We start from the raw sequence: 13513 nt of genomic DNA, 5'->3' as shown, positions 1-13513 counted from the left end.
CTATAGTATTGCATTATTGGCACAGACCTTGCTGACTGAATAAACAATAGAGTTCTGCCCCATTCTTCAGCTCATACTTTTAGTAATATGGATGGATCGCTTACTAAACTGTGTCCAGATAGGATCAAGAACTGGATTCTATTGTGTTATGAAATTACTAAAAGAAAATAGGCTGAGTTTCTTTACAGCAGAACAATAGCTTGCAAGCTGTGCCTAGTCTTAAATACCGTATATGGAATGTGGACAAGGTTCACTCCTGTGCAGCTTTTTAAAATGCTTCCACAAATGTTTTTGTTTTGATGCATAAAGGCAACAAAGTCAAATGATTCAATTTACATTTCTATTTTTGATGAATGAGACTATTTGAGCTGTAAAGTTAAGTAACTAGGAAAGTTCTGTTTTTCATTAGAGCAGCTGTGATGATGATTTAGTATTGCAAATATCAATGTAATTTATCTCTTTTCCCCTGTCTAGTATTTTCCTATTTCCTATTTGTTTCATTTTTTCTTTCCATCCTTCTTTCCTTCCTTTCTAACTATATGTCACCAATCTCTTTTTCTTACCTGACTTTTTACCATTTACAGCTGCTTTTGAATTTGATGGACTCCACAGATGAAGCTCTACAGGAAGCAGCCGCCGGTTGCATCTCAAACATTCGAAGGCTTGCCCTGGCTAATGAGAAGGCCCGCTACAAATGAAAACAGTGCACATTTCACATTTCCTTTCTCAGGAGCGATTACCTGTGCAGGTATAATAAGAGAAAGATTTACTGAGTCCTGCTGCTGGACGTACATGAAAGACCTTCTGTATGAGCTAAAATAAACCAGATGCTTAATGGAAACACAAAAGCCGCTTCTGATTTCCTAAAAATCACATAGAAATAAGTTAATTCTGGAATAGGGCTACTATAATGTTAAAAAAATACATGTCTTAGATTTTTTTTAATATAGAGAGAATTTGATTGGAATTCAAAAAAATGCTAGTAGTTCCTTCAGAAATACCTATCTAAAAGAATGAAAATCTATTTGCACCAGTAGATTTGATTTTTTTCAAAATAAAGGTGTAATTTTTCTTCATTGTGTGTGGTTATGCAGTAATTTACGGCTGTCTTGTGCAATTCCTTTCATACAAAACCTATATAATCATGTTGTTGTAAGGCGTTCTTCTGTTTCATAAGTTGTAATCCACAGGAGAAGTCTGAATACAGAAGCAAAGATTTCACATCTGGTATTGTGTTACTGTAACTGAGAACTCCAAACAGCTGCAGGATTCACTGCTCAGGGAGTAGTCAGTGCATCAGCTTAAAGCTTGCAAGATTTTTTTTTTTAACATTACACAAGTGTGTTTGCCAGTGTAGCATGATAACTAAATACTTCTTAATTATGTCTGTGATCTATACATGTAGAAAACCATCAGGTGCCAGCTACTGAAAAATGCATTTTGTAAAATTATTCCAGTATAATGGAACTGTGATAACTTTTAAAAGAGCAACAAAATTTGATATGAAAGCTAGTATGTACTTTATTGTAGATACATTTGCACTATTAGAAAGATATTAAGGTTCTGGAGAGGGTGTTATTGAGTTGGCTGTAGCACAGTGCTCATGAATTGTGCTTGGTTAGAAAGTAAAGAACTTGAGCTGTATTTTGTTTCCAATTATATCTCTTCCCAATTTTCCATTTTAAGCCACCTCACTACCTCTTGGTACCATACTTCCTTCTTCAGTCAGGAAAGAGACAGTCTGCGCCTTGCCCTTCTCAACCATCATTGGCATTGCTCCATGGCCAGCCAATAGAGAGAAGCAAGTGAGTTTTTCTTCTTCCTCCCATTCCCAAGAAGGACCACTCTGTACCTATAAAGTGTTTCTTCCAGTGAATGAGCCAGGAATTGGTTTAATTCATCCATTGAAAGCAGTTACTTTTAAGAGAGAGCTGAGGATAGGGCTCAGACATGTACCCTGTGGATAGAAGGCCAATGCTCTATTGCCAAACTACCAGACCACCAGACTGCAGTAGTTTTATTGAGTTGTCTGGTGCTAATTAAACTAAAATGTACTTATTGGGCTGTGTACATATAAAACAAACATATTAATTTCAACTTCAAATGATTATATTAAATACTTTCCAATTAGTAAAACAGAATTTGGAATGGCTAACCTAATAAATAGCTTGGTCACTAAAGTACTAATCACATTTTGGATTTCCATTACCTATGATTACATGTTTGTAATTCTGAACAAAATATGTTTCTGTCTGTGGTGACTGAAACAGTTGTAAACAAATGTAAAAGGAACCCTTTATATTTAGTCACTGTACACTTTCCTTTTCTAGACATTTGCAGTGGAAACCCAAAATTGATTGCTGTGGTTTGTTGCTTATAATACTACTGCCTTGATTTATTAACACAAAATGCCACATCTGACATAAAAAACACAAGAATATGGTTCTTTTGGCTAGCTTTGCAAAATGTGCAATTTTGATGCAGACAAAAGTGTGTTTCTAATATTTTATTAAATCTTCAAGATCAGGTTTAAATCTCCTGTTGTAAGTCAATGCTGAATCACCGTGGCAACTATAATACATACACACAAATTTTAGTACAATCAAACTTTATAAGGAAATTATCATCAAAGCTCAATTTCTTTCTGATATGCTCAGGATAGGTATAACTAATCCTGGTGAGACTACTTATGCGTACCATTTTTCTCCCTTCTAACCTGCGTATAACACAATACCTCATATTTTCATTCCAATAATAAACAGGAAGATAATTCTTGATATTTATAATCATAAATGTTTTGGAGTAGTTTAATGGCATTTTATGGATTTACATTTAAAATAATTTTAGTAACAGTAACAATTCACAGCTGTAAGATTGCAAAGTTTGGTAAAAGCAAAGTCCTGAAGGTGTGGAGAAACAATATCAAACAACAGGATAAAAGGAAGTTGACACATTAGCCAAGCTAGCATCACAAAACATCTTAATCAATTTCAAAGAAGAGTAGGGAATTCTCCTGGTGTTCCTCCCTCAAATAACACCACCAAACACACATTAAATGGTCTGTCATCTCATTTACTGTTTGAGGGATGTTACTGTGCCTAAATTGGTTGCTGCATTTACCTACATAACAACAGTGACTACAATTCAAAAATACTTCATTGATTGTGATGCACTTCAGGATGCACTGAAGATATGACAAGGCAATATATTAATGTAAATTATTTCTTAATCAATTGCTGTACTTTGTGTGGCTCCCTAGGGATACATTTCAAAGAGTATTTGTACATTTCTATCTGTCCTCATAACCCCCATACTATTTCCTAACCAGATATTCATCCAGTTCATTTTTAGAGGTGTTAATACAGCACTGTGCTTTAGTTGATAATCTATTCCACATACCGCTCATAGTGGGGGGGGGGGGGGGGCGGCGACAATCTTGCAAATCTACAGTTTTGCCTGAGGCTTGTTCATTTTTTACTCACATCCTCTAGTTTTGCACATGCTGTACAAGTTAACTAACCAGCTTGCATCTACATTATCCATTCTTCTCAACATTTTAAAAATTTGGATCATATCCCCTCTAAATTTCCTTAACTCTGGTGAAAATAAAAATAAATTGTCAAGTTAAGTTATAGATCTGTACTCACTTTTTTGATATTATGTGTTCATTATAACAAATCCACAAATCCCTTGACATAAGAAAAGTTAGAAAATCAACTTGCTTCGTTCTTCTCCATATTTCCTTCTCATTTTCCCCTCTGCCTTTTTTCTCACAACAGAACTCATTTTTTTCTGTCTCCCTTCAAAGATCTGTCAAACCGGGTTACAGTTCACTATTGCTCCTGATGTCTTTGAAGTAATGCAAAGTGAAACAATTAATTTCCTGAAATACTGTATTAAATTCCATTCTTTCATCGTACACAGAAAGGAAGTATTGTATATCTGTGTATATGATTTATTAGCTTGTGCATTGGGAGACCATTGGCAAAGAAGGTTCTGGTTTGGAAACACCAAGTCTGTTTGAAATCTTAACTGAGAAGAACTCTCTCTACTGAAGTATAATTAAAAAATAAACCTATGGAAAAGATGCCAACTTGAAACCTTGAACAGTGTTATTGACTATGTGACAACAAAAACAGCATTTTAACTTCTTTAGGACAGTGATAGTAATTTCACCTATCAAGGAATTATGCCAGGCAATGTTTCATATTTTCATAGAAATGTCGTGCTTTCATTTTATTGAAGGCCAAAGATCCGGTGTAGGAAGTAGAAAGAGGAAAATATTTTTCGACTATACCAGAATACCTACTGCTACAGCTTGTACCCTTAATAAAATTGTAAAGTCTGTGTTATTTGTCCTTTACCTAAAACCTGCATATTTAACTGGTATGCTTTGACAGTTGTACATGGAATATTTGATTTACAGCTGTTTTATACTAGTTTTGTAAAGTAAGTTTTCTCTATCTGGCAGAACACTGCCTCTTAATGCCACACAATGAAAGCTGCTATATCTATTTCAAACACCTTATTGGCAATGACACAGAAACGAATGTGTCAGTCTTCAGAGACTGGCTTGAAAATTCTCCTGTAAATTCTTAGGCATAGTCCTGTATATGCATGTCATACACAAAATATTTTTGGATATATGCCATGCATATGTACATAATATGCCTAAGAAATTTTGAGACAGACGCTCCTGATTACTGTCTTGTTAGTGAGGTCTTTAAGAATTCATTACTACCGTACAACCCATTTAAAACTTTACAGTCAGGTTCTAAATAGATCAATTCTGCTTAAAAACAACTTTAGTCCAGCTACAAAATATATTTTTCTTCATTCCAATATTGTGGGTTTCATAAAATAAAATGTATAAACTAGAAACTGGATTAGGAGCAAATTGTTTATACTACAGTTTTAATCCAATGTCATTTAAGATCAGATTTCTATCCTTCTCCCTGTATTGTAATTCTTAGTTGAAGCTCTCCATTACATCTTTGAAATCCCTTTAGGTGAGTGAAAATAAGGCTTAAATATCAGCTGGGCTCAGTGGTAGCACTCTTGACTATGAGTCAGAAGGTTGTGGGTTTAAGTCCCACATTATCCAGGCTGATACTTCAATGCAGTACTGAGGGACCGTTGCATTGTTTGGATGTGCTGTCTTTCAGATGAGATATTAAACTGAGGCTCCATCTGTCTATGGATATGTAAAGTATTATGGGATCAGGAGAGTTCGCCCTATATCCTGGCTAACATTTATCCCTCCACCAAAACAAATTAACTGCTCATTTATCTGATTACTGTTTGTAGAACCTTGCTGCACAGGGGTTGGCTGCTGCCTTTGCCTGTATAACAACAGACTACACTTTTTAAAATTAATTGGTAGTGAAGCACTTTGGGACATCCTGAGGACATCAAAGGTTCTATATAAATGCAAGTTCTTTCTTCCTCCGCTTACTGTCATTAAATAGCTGCAGTAAAATTTGTAAATATTCTGCAGTAGAGTGACTATAAAGCCAACAACCCTATCTGATGTTACTGCACGGCACCCTAGTAGCATAACTCATTAGCGTACTAAGGACTGTGCTATGAAGGAGTAAGACAGTGAATTTCACCTGCAGTTTCCCACATGAGAAGTGTTTGATTTCAATTGAGCTTTCAGGGAGGTAATTCTCTGGAAGAAGAGAGCGCGTTAGAGGACAAATCACCCCGATGCCATTTTTGTTTTTTATCCAACAGCAAGTTCTAAACTGGCATTTGGGAGCCTAAAAGAGAATTGTCTTCACCCCTTCTTGGTCAGCAAACTGCGTGTGGAATTGGGAAAATTAAAAGGTTTCCTTTTTATCTGAAATTTGTGTGGGGATAAAGAAATCTATATTGCATGAAGTCTTTTATCATTTAATACTAACATCGCGCAATGTCAAATCCTATCAAAATTGATTGGGACCTGATGTACAGTTGCCCAATCTCTGTGTATTACTGTGTTAATATCTTCCCCACACAGATGGAATCCGATGAATGCATGCTAAATGCAAATCAAGGATCAGTCAAACTTTATGTAATTCTGAATTCAGTGGCATTTAAAACTGTGATATTCCAATTGTGATATTTAAGTATAACAACGCATTGAAATTCATGATATATCTCGGCAATGTGTTTACTCTGTTACTGCATCCAACTCACATTTACAATACACATATTTCAACGATTACGGTTAACATAATGCTCCCCCCCCCCGCATCGGTTAATATGGGTCCAAAAGTAATTTCAAGTTTGCTTTATTTAAAACTATTACTTAAGATAACCACTGACATTAGTCCATACCTAAATACAGCAATCTGTTGAAAATATGCACGAGGAGTACCTTGAAGAGCACAGTGGGCTCCACATAGCGCGTACCTGATCCATTCGTGGAATTCCAGTATACCAAACCATTTTATCCATTTCGGATCTAAGTGTAATACTAGAGTGCAACACCCTGAGCCAAGCTTGTTCCTCCAATTAATGTGTTTTAATACTAAAATAGTTAATACACCACCAAATTGGAAGTCAAATCACTTTTATATTGTGTGATTAACCCTTCTCTGCCTTTATTAAGTTTTTCTTTTTCCTTTATGCGGTTTCTAGGTTTGGCAATCTGCTTTTTATATACAGAAATTATGAACCAAACTAGCATATCTCGTCAAAGTAATTATTATGATTCAACTGTACAGGCATAAGTAGCAGTCAAAATTTAAGTAAACCTTTAAAACGTAATTATATATAAATATGTGTCAATATCCAAATAAAAAGGAAAAAAACTGCAAATTCTGGAAATCTGAAAATGCTGCAAGCACACACCAGGTCCAATCACATCAGTAAAGAGAAAAGGCAGGTTAACACTTGGTGAAGGAGGGTCCGCGCCCCTAGTGTTAACCTGTTTCTTCTCTTTACTGATGCTGACGGGCCTCCTGTGCACTTCCGGCATTTCTTGAAATTGACAAGACTGTCAGTTTAAAAGGAGAACCTGCAGCTTTCTTTTTTAAAGTGAGCAATGCTCTTTAACAGATTTATTTTTTATATCTGACCTTCTAGGCTGTGTTGCAGCGATCTTTCCAGAGTAATTTCCCTTTATATATTCAATGCTTAAATTGGACAGGGTGTCGGCAAGTTGGATTCCGCAAGTCGTAATCTAGTTTCACTAATTTAAAAGTGTGTAAAAATAGTGTGTAAAAATAGTGTGATTTTATATAATTGATACTGAAACGCTACATAACCGCAGAGGCTGGAATGCCGCGTAATCAAATCCTCAAGCAGGAATCACATGTCGAATCGTGCCACTGACATACTGGAGTTCTGTAGGCACTTGTGGATGTCCAAGTTTGAATACTTTCACGTAGCTCTTTCGAAGTCAATCCTTCAAAAACACGGTCAATGGCAGACTCAAGGCGGATCTCCGGGATTCGCCAATAAGAACTGTGCTCCACCAGATTTGTGTTCAATCTTTACGGGGGATAAAGCTTTAATATTACAACATTTTATGTCGGGGAAATAAATCTGATCTTAAAAGATAGTTGTCGTCGTTGTTGTGTCCCCCCCCCCCACCCCCCCCAATATGAAGATCACAGCCTGGGTCGCCTCAATTCTTAAAGCGCGGAATACGGATTCACCCGTGCATGAACTGGCTTTTCTATAAGGGACATCGGGCGCACTCAGTGCATGTTCTCATTACAAACAATTGTAACATGATACCTCTCCCAAGCATCGGACTGGGACATAAACAATAAACTTTATATATTAGTTGGAACCTGCTAATTTTCTTACACAATATAACGTTATAGTTTATTAAACCGACAGTCAATTATTTTTTTTAAAGTTTAGATATATGCCGTCAGTATAATCTTAAAACAGTGAAATTCGTTTTTTTAAAAAAAGACATTATGTTCAGATAACCGTATGTAATAATTCGTGTACATTGCAGTAATCCATCCCATTGCATCTTGTTATCTTCTTGCGCCAGACCATTTCACGTGAATAAAGACTTTAAATACGGCATTTACTGTCTACATGAATACCCGATCACTGGATCGGGAGCTCCCGTTTTGCGTGTTATCCACCAAATATCCTCGCGCTGCTTATCCGAAATAAACCTATATAACAGTATAAACTGTACAATTAAACTGTGCCGTTTATTGCTAAACTCATTCCAGATGCAAAGAAGGACGGCGTCGCGCCCAGATAATCCACATCGCGTGTGTGTGAGAGAAACAAGTACCGAAATTTGGCAGATGAAGTTATAAAGAAATTGAGTTTCACTTTGTTAATAAAAGTGATAGAAACCTTCCACTGGACGTAACTGGAAACACAAATACAGCCTACTTTCATCCACTCTTGTTCGGTTTGTAGGTTTTATTTTCGTTTATATGAACCTACTTTGCAGGACTCCCTAAAATAACAGATATTCACAGCTGTTAAATTATTTTTGTAGAGCCAGACAAGTTTAATCAAGTTCTTCTGCGATTCTACTTAATAAGATCATAAAATAAACCCGATTTGTATTTGATAGATACTTTTTTTTCATAGAACCACAACCAATCCCATTACTAGAGTTAAATCGGCAACCGCAAACATTAACCAGCTTCCAGCTCAGACCACGGTTCGCATTACCTACCGTTCAGCGGGAGATATCTCGCACACATTTGACTAAAGGTTTCTGGATTGGAACCGTCTGGCCTTCTGACATCCTGGTTTATCTAGTTGCAGAATTGGAATGACGTGCTAAAGTGACAACTAATGAAAAGTCCTTTAGTGTCCCATTTAACCCGGCTTAATTAGAAACCCACGGTAATGGAAAGTATCAACATCGTTTAAAAGAAATAGAAAAAGATTTTTTTTAAAACCCTACTCAATACAGATTGCCTGCCTCCAGTCAAAGGGATTGGTGCTCAGTCTCGCCAAATCAACAGCCTACTTGCACTGACTTTCACAAACTGATTTTGTTTTACCTAAAGGCAAAGCACTGTGATGAATGATTGATATTTTTACAAGGCCACTCGGCAAAATAGGCATCAAACTTTATCTTTGTGGGAAACACGTTGATTTCAATTCCCCACATTCATGCCACTTGAAATTAAAATCATAAAATTAGGGCCGAAAACGAGAAACTCTGTGAATTTGAATAGGTTGTAACGTAAAATAATCTGCGCGCACCCGGGCTAGTGTCTGAGGCAATGAGTTTCACACAGTAATTCCCGGGCAGTGGCCATGAGGGGGTTACCAGGCGGGCACCGTTGGGGTCAGATGATTCAAACCGAGGGAGCAAAATGGTAGCTGCTGTTTAATATAATACATTGATAGAAGGCAATTGAAGAGAGTGCGATACCACAAAAGATGAGATAACGTTTTAATACCGTGCGTGGTGATGATGGTGTTTTGATATTGATCCCTCCCATCGCATTATACTTTGTTATTCGCCATGTCACAACTCTTTCATGGGGTGGTTAAGCTGTTTCGAATGTTTTACCCCTGAGATCACCGGGATTATGAAAAGCTCTATTTCTCCACTTTTTAATGTGACCTTGTAATTCGCTACTCACTTGTTCACTTGTAGTATCCCATAGTCCCAGTTACATATTCTCTGGATATATATATTCTGTTTAGCGACTAAGCAATTCAGCGACTCTGGATTTGCTCAGACGCGCTGATCATACAAGTGCATTTGTAAGTGTGTCATTTTAATGAAAGCTACAGGCCTTTGTGTGTTCGGGGTGAGTGTCAGTTGTAATCCTATGGTTATAAAGGGAAGGGTGGAGATTAGAGATTCCCTTTTCCCCCATTCTCTTTTCAAGTGCTGACGGACCCGCTGTGTGCTTCCAATATTTCTGTTTTTATTTACCATAGAATCATAGAAAGGTTACAGCACGGAAGGAGGCCATTCGGCCCATCGAGTCCATGCCGGCTCTATGCAAGAGCAATCCAGCTCGTTCCACTCCCCCGCCCTATCCCCATAGCCCTGCAAATGATTTTCCTTTCAAGTACTTATCCAGTTCACTTTTGAAGGCCATGACTGAATCTGCCTCCACCACCCCCTCGGGCAGTGCATTCCAGATCCTAACCACTCGCCATGTAAAAACGTTTTTCCTCATGTCACCTTTGGTTCTTTTGCCAATCACCTTAAATCTATGTCCTCTGGTTCTTGACCCTTCCACCAACCAGAACAGTTTCTCTCTATCTACTCTGTCTAGACCCTTTATGATTTTGAATACCTCTATCAAAATCTCCTCGCAACCGTCTCTGTTCCAAGGACAACAACCCCAGTTTCTCCACTTTATCCACGTAACTAAAACCCCTCATCCCTGGAATCATTCTAGTAAATCTCTTCTGCACCCTCTCTAAGTTTAACTCGGGTTGCGTTACATTCATGTTTTCAATGACTTCACTGGGCAGCTCACAGACAAATAATGTTAACCGTCAGTGCACAGACTCCAGCCTTGTGAGAAACTCAATAATTTATTCGCCTATCGTTTTGTTAACGAAGTGGATCCAGTTAGATAGCACCTCACGTAAAAGGTCAAGTCCACATTTAACACTTGCACTCGACACTTGCAGGTGTTCAGGAATATTCTCGTCTCACTTCATTCTAGATAAAGCCACCGTGATCGTCAACACAAGCCTTTTATTAGGAGAATTGGAAAGATTCTGACTACTTTTCAGCAAGATCAGTGCAGGTAGGGTGTAACCATGGCTTAGTTTAATGTTCTCCCCAGCGATAACTAATATTATTTGTTCAAGTTATTTAACCAACACCAAAACCAGCCCCAGCCCCATAGAATAACACAATTTTATAAGTCAGTCTTGATCCAATATCTAGCTGTCCACACTTTTTTGTTGTCCAATAGTATTTTTAAAATGCTCATGATTTACTTTATAAAAGAAAAAAGAAAACAGCTACAGTTGTGATTTACGTTGAAAATAAACTGTGTTGATCGAATATAATCGATTTCAGAACTATATATTAGATAACGGAGATGTTCCCAGTTCTTCCTTAACCAAAAAATGGAATCGACTTCTGATTTGAGAAACTCATTCCATCTTGTTTAAATTCGAGAAACACTTTCCATTTGACACGTTTCTAAATGTGTTGATTTATATACCGCGTTGAAAATAATGAAAGTTTTTGAGTTTATTAATGGTCCACTATTAAATATGAAGCCAATTTTCTTGCAAGAGAATCAATCTAATCTAACTGGAACCCAATTGTCCAACATGTTTCAGAGATCCCCCGTGTATCTATAAAGTACGTGTTACGATGCTTAAATAAGAAGAAATATTCGAAACTAAATCTTGTAATTCATATTTAAGTAAATTTATATTCAATTAAAATTAGTTTTCCGAATGAACATCATCTTCGATCTTTTGCGGTCCTTTAATGGGGATAAATAAGATCGAGAGGTGTGCGAAAAGGAATTACGACCAGAACTATGAATAAAGGGTATGTGACTCCCTAAAAATTCAAAATAACTTATTAGTGTAAGGTGTGTGATCAATTGACTGCGAAAGGTGTGTTAGGAAATCCAGCCCAGCTGATGATATCGATATGAACGCCAGGATTATAAGCAATTTTCGAAAACATTAATGAATATATTTTCAGTGCTGCACTTGTCGGAGGAAAAAGAAACGAAAATGCACAAGGTCACTTTATTTAGAACGGAAATGTTTTTGCTGGAAATGAAATAAGCGCGCTATATTTAGGAATGGGAGAACGGGATCCTGTAAAACAGGCAGAGCCAGCCTCCCGCTGCACCATCCCGGAACCTGTGTAACGCATTCAGTCTATGTTCACAGACTAGGCAGCGCAGCTGGGAAACATGGGCGACGCTGTTTATTCAGGTTCAGGGGCTAGGGCTGCCATCGGGGTAAATAGGAGAGAAGCGAGCGTGGTTCGTGCGGTTTCAGATCAGTCTGACTGACAGCGATATGAAATGGGAATGCTAATGCACACAGGAGCTGGATTACGACCCGCTCTTATCGCTTTACCGCACTGACCGGATCCCTCCAAACAAAACCAGGTACAATCACTGCTTTCTAATAGTGTTTGTTGGTGGAATACTAATTCAAGGCGAAGGCTGCAGTCAACCTAGAGCATGCCTGTTTCTCGGTAGAATGTGATCTTATTAGTGATAAAAGGCACCGGGGCTTTAGAAAACGCTGTATCACATTATCTGTTACATTTCAGAATTGATCGGTGAATGGCGGGGGTGGGTGAGGGGTTGCGGTAACGGAGGTGACAACTGGAAGGGGCTGGCGGCTGGTCGCAAGATGTTCGCAGGATCGCGGATAAACTGCTAGTTTTTGCAAATTGTTTGCTGACCGCTTGTTTACTTGGACTTCTCGGGCCGGCCAGCTGATCTGCGGGCTCGCTTGCGGTTTAAACGTTATCAACAGATAAGCTGTCGACTGTTCAATAACGCACAGACTTTAAAACACGAATGACGCCCGATTTATGTATTGCAGTCTCAGTCCGAGGGTCACCAACTTTCCACAGTCACTATGTTCTCTCGTGTTAATGTTGTAGTTGTGCATCTAAAGACCCTTTTTGATCACAGGAATTAGTTTACAAAAAGCAATCTTAGGGGAACGGATAGGATGCAGCCAAGTGAGTTTGTAGCGCGGGCCCGCAGGTAAGAGACAAAAAAAAACAGGCTGTGAAACAACGGGACTATTATCTCATCACCAAAGAGGCAGCGATTCAGACGGCAGACACGTGTTGGGTCTTTTCTAACAGTGTCTGGAAGCTATTCCCCGAGGTGTTCACAGAAAAAAAACATAATCGGAATTCACTCGGTACATTGATAGATGCAGTAAATACTCCTCTCACCCACACGCTCGGCTGCCCACGTACTTTGTAAATTTGTGCGTGATATTTCTCAACGTCGTTCAGATCATAGATGTTCTTTAATATCTAATAATCTATTCTGAAAGGACGCTCTGTCTGGATAAGCACCCGACTTCTGCCTTCTAACACAAACGTAAGAAACATTAATCATTAAAAAACGTTTCTATTAATGTGTCTACAAGGCACAAGTTGTCCTAAAAACGAGCCTGCGTCAGATGTCCCGGGAGTTTACTGTTTACTGCAAACCCTTAAATGTCTACTTGGTTTTTGTGAGACAAGTTTTGACTGTTTTGTAGGTCCACTGCAGTTAAGGCTGAGATGTAAACTTTCACTGTGATCGCTGTCCTAACATGCTGCTCTGGTTAACCAGACGCGCGCATTTGGTCTTTAATGCGGAAAAGTGACCCATTAAAAGGTTACCTTTTTCTGGTTCTCACTCGCTTATGTTTGTGTACCCAGAGCACACCAGGAAGGTATTTGTTTCACTGCTCTGGCTGATACTGAGGGGAAGGTTCCAACAAATTATATATATATATTACAAATAGGGCTGAGCTAAATATTTACTCTTAACCTATGATTCTCAGCGGGTGGAAATCTAGACGAAAAGTGAGATGCAATCCGTCCCAGTAAACCGTTTTATCT

The 13513-nt window shown here is 38.1% G+C and overlaps 2 protein-coding genes across 4 annotated transcripts in view; both read left to right on the top strand.

Annotated features, from left to right (window-relative positions):
- odad2 (outer dynein arm docking complex subunit 2) overlaps positions 1-1028 on the top strand; it is a 347977-nt gene extending 346949 nt beyond the window's left edge. For all 3 annotated transcript variants that reach the window (XM_068007170.1, XM_068007171.1, XM_068007169.1), the window contains one exon: positions 585-1028. In XM_068007170.1, the coding sequence (XP_067863271.1) occupies positions 585-698 (114 nt within the window). In that variant the 3' untranslated portion in view covers positions 699-1028. The remainder of the gene's footprint in view (positions 1-584) is intronic.
- Positions 1029-11941: 10913 nt separating this feature from the next.
- mkxa (mohawk homeobox a) overlaps positions 11942-13513 on the top strand; it is a 51815-nt gene continuing 50243 nt past the window's right edge. Inside the window, exon 1 of the mRNA XM_067999107.1 lies at positions 11942-12044. The gene's annotated coding sequence lies outside the window, so the exon portion shown is untranslated. The remainder of the gene's footprint in view (positions 12045-13513) is intronic.

Source organism: Heptranchias perlo, chromosome 2, assembly GCF_035084215.1.
Source record: "Heptranchias perlo isolate sHepPer1 chromosome 2, sHepPer1.hap1, whole genome shotgun sequence".
NCBI lineage: Eukaryota > Metazoa > Chordata > Chondrichthyes > Hexanchiformes > Hexanchidae > Heptranchias > Heptranchias perlo.
Note: the sequence above shows the minus strand (reverse complement) of the source record. Positions and strands in the feature narration are given on the sequence as shown.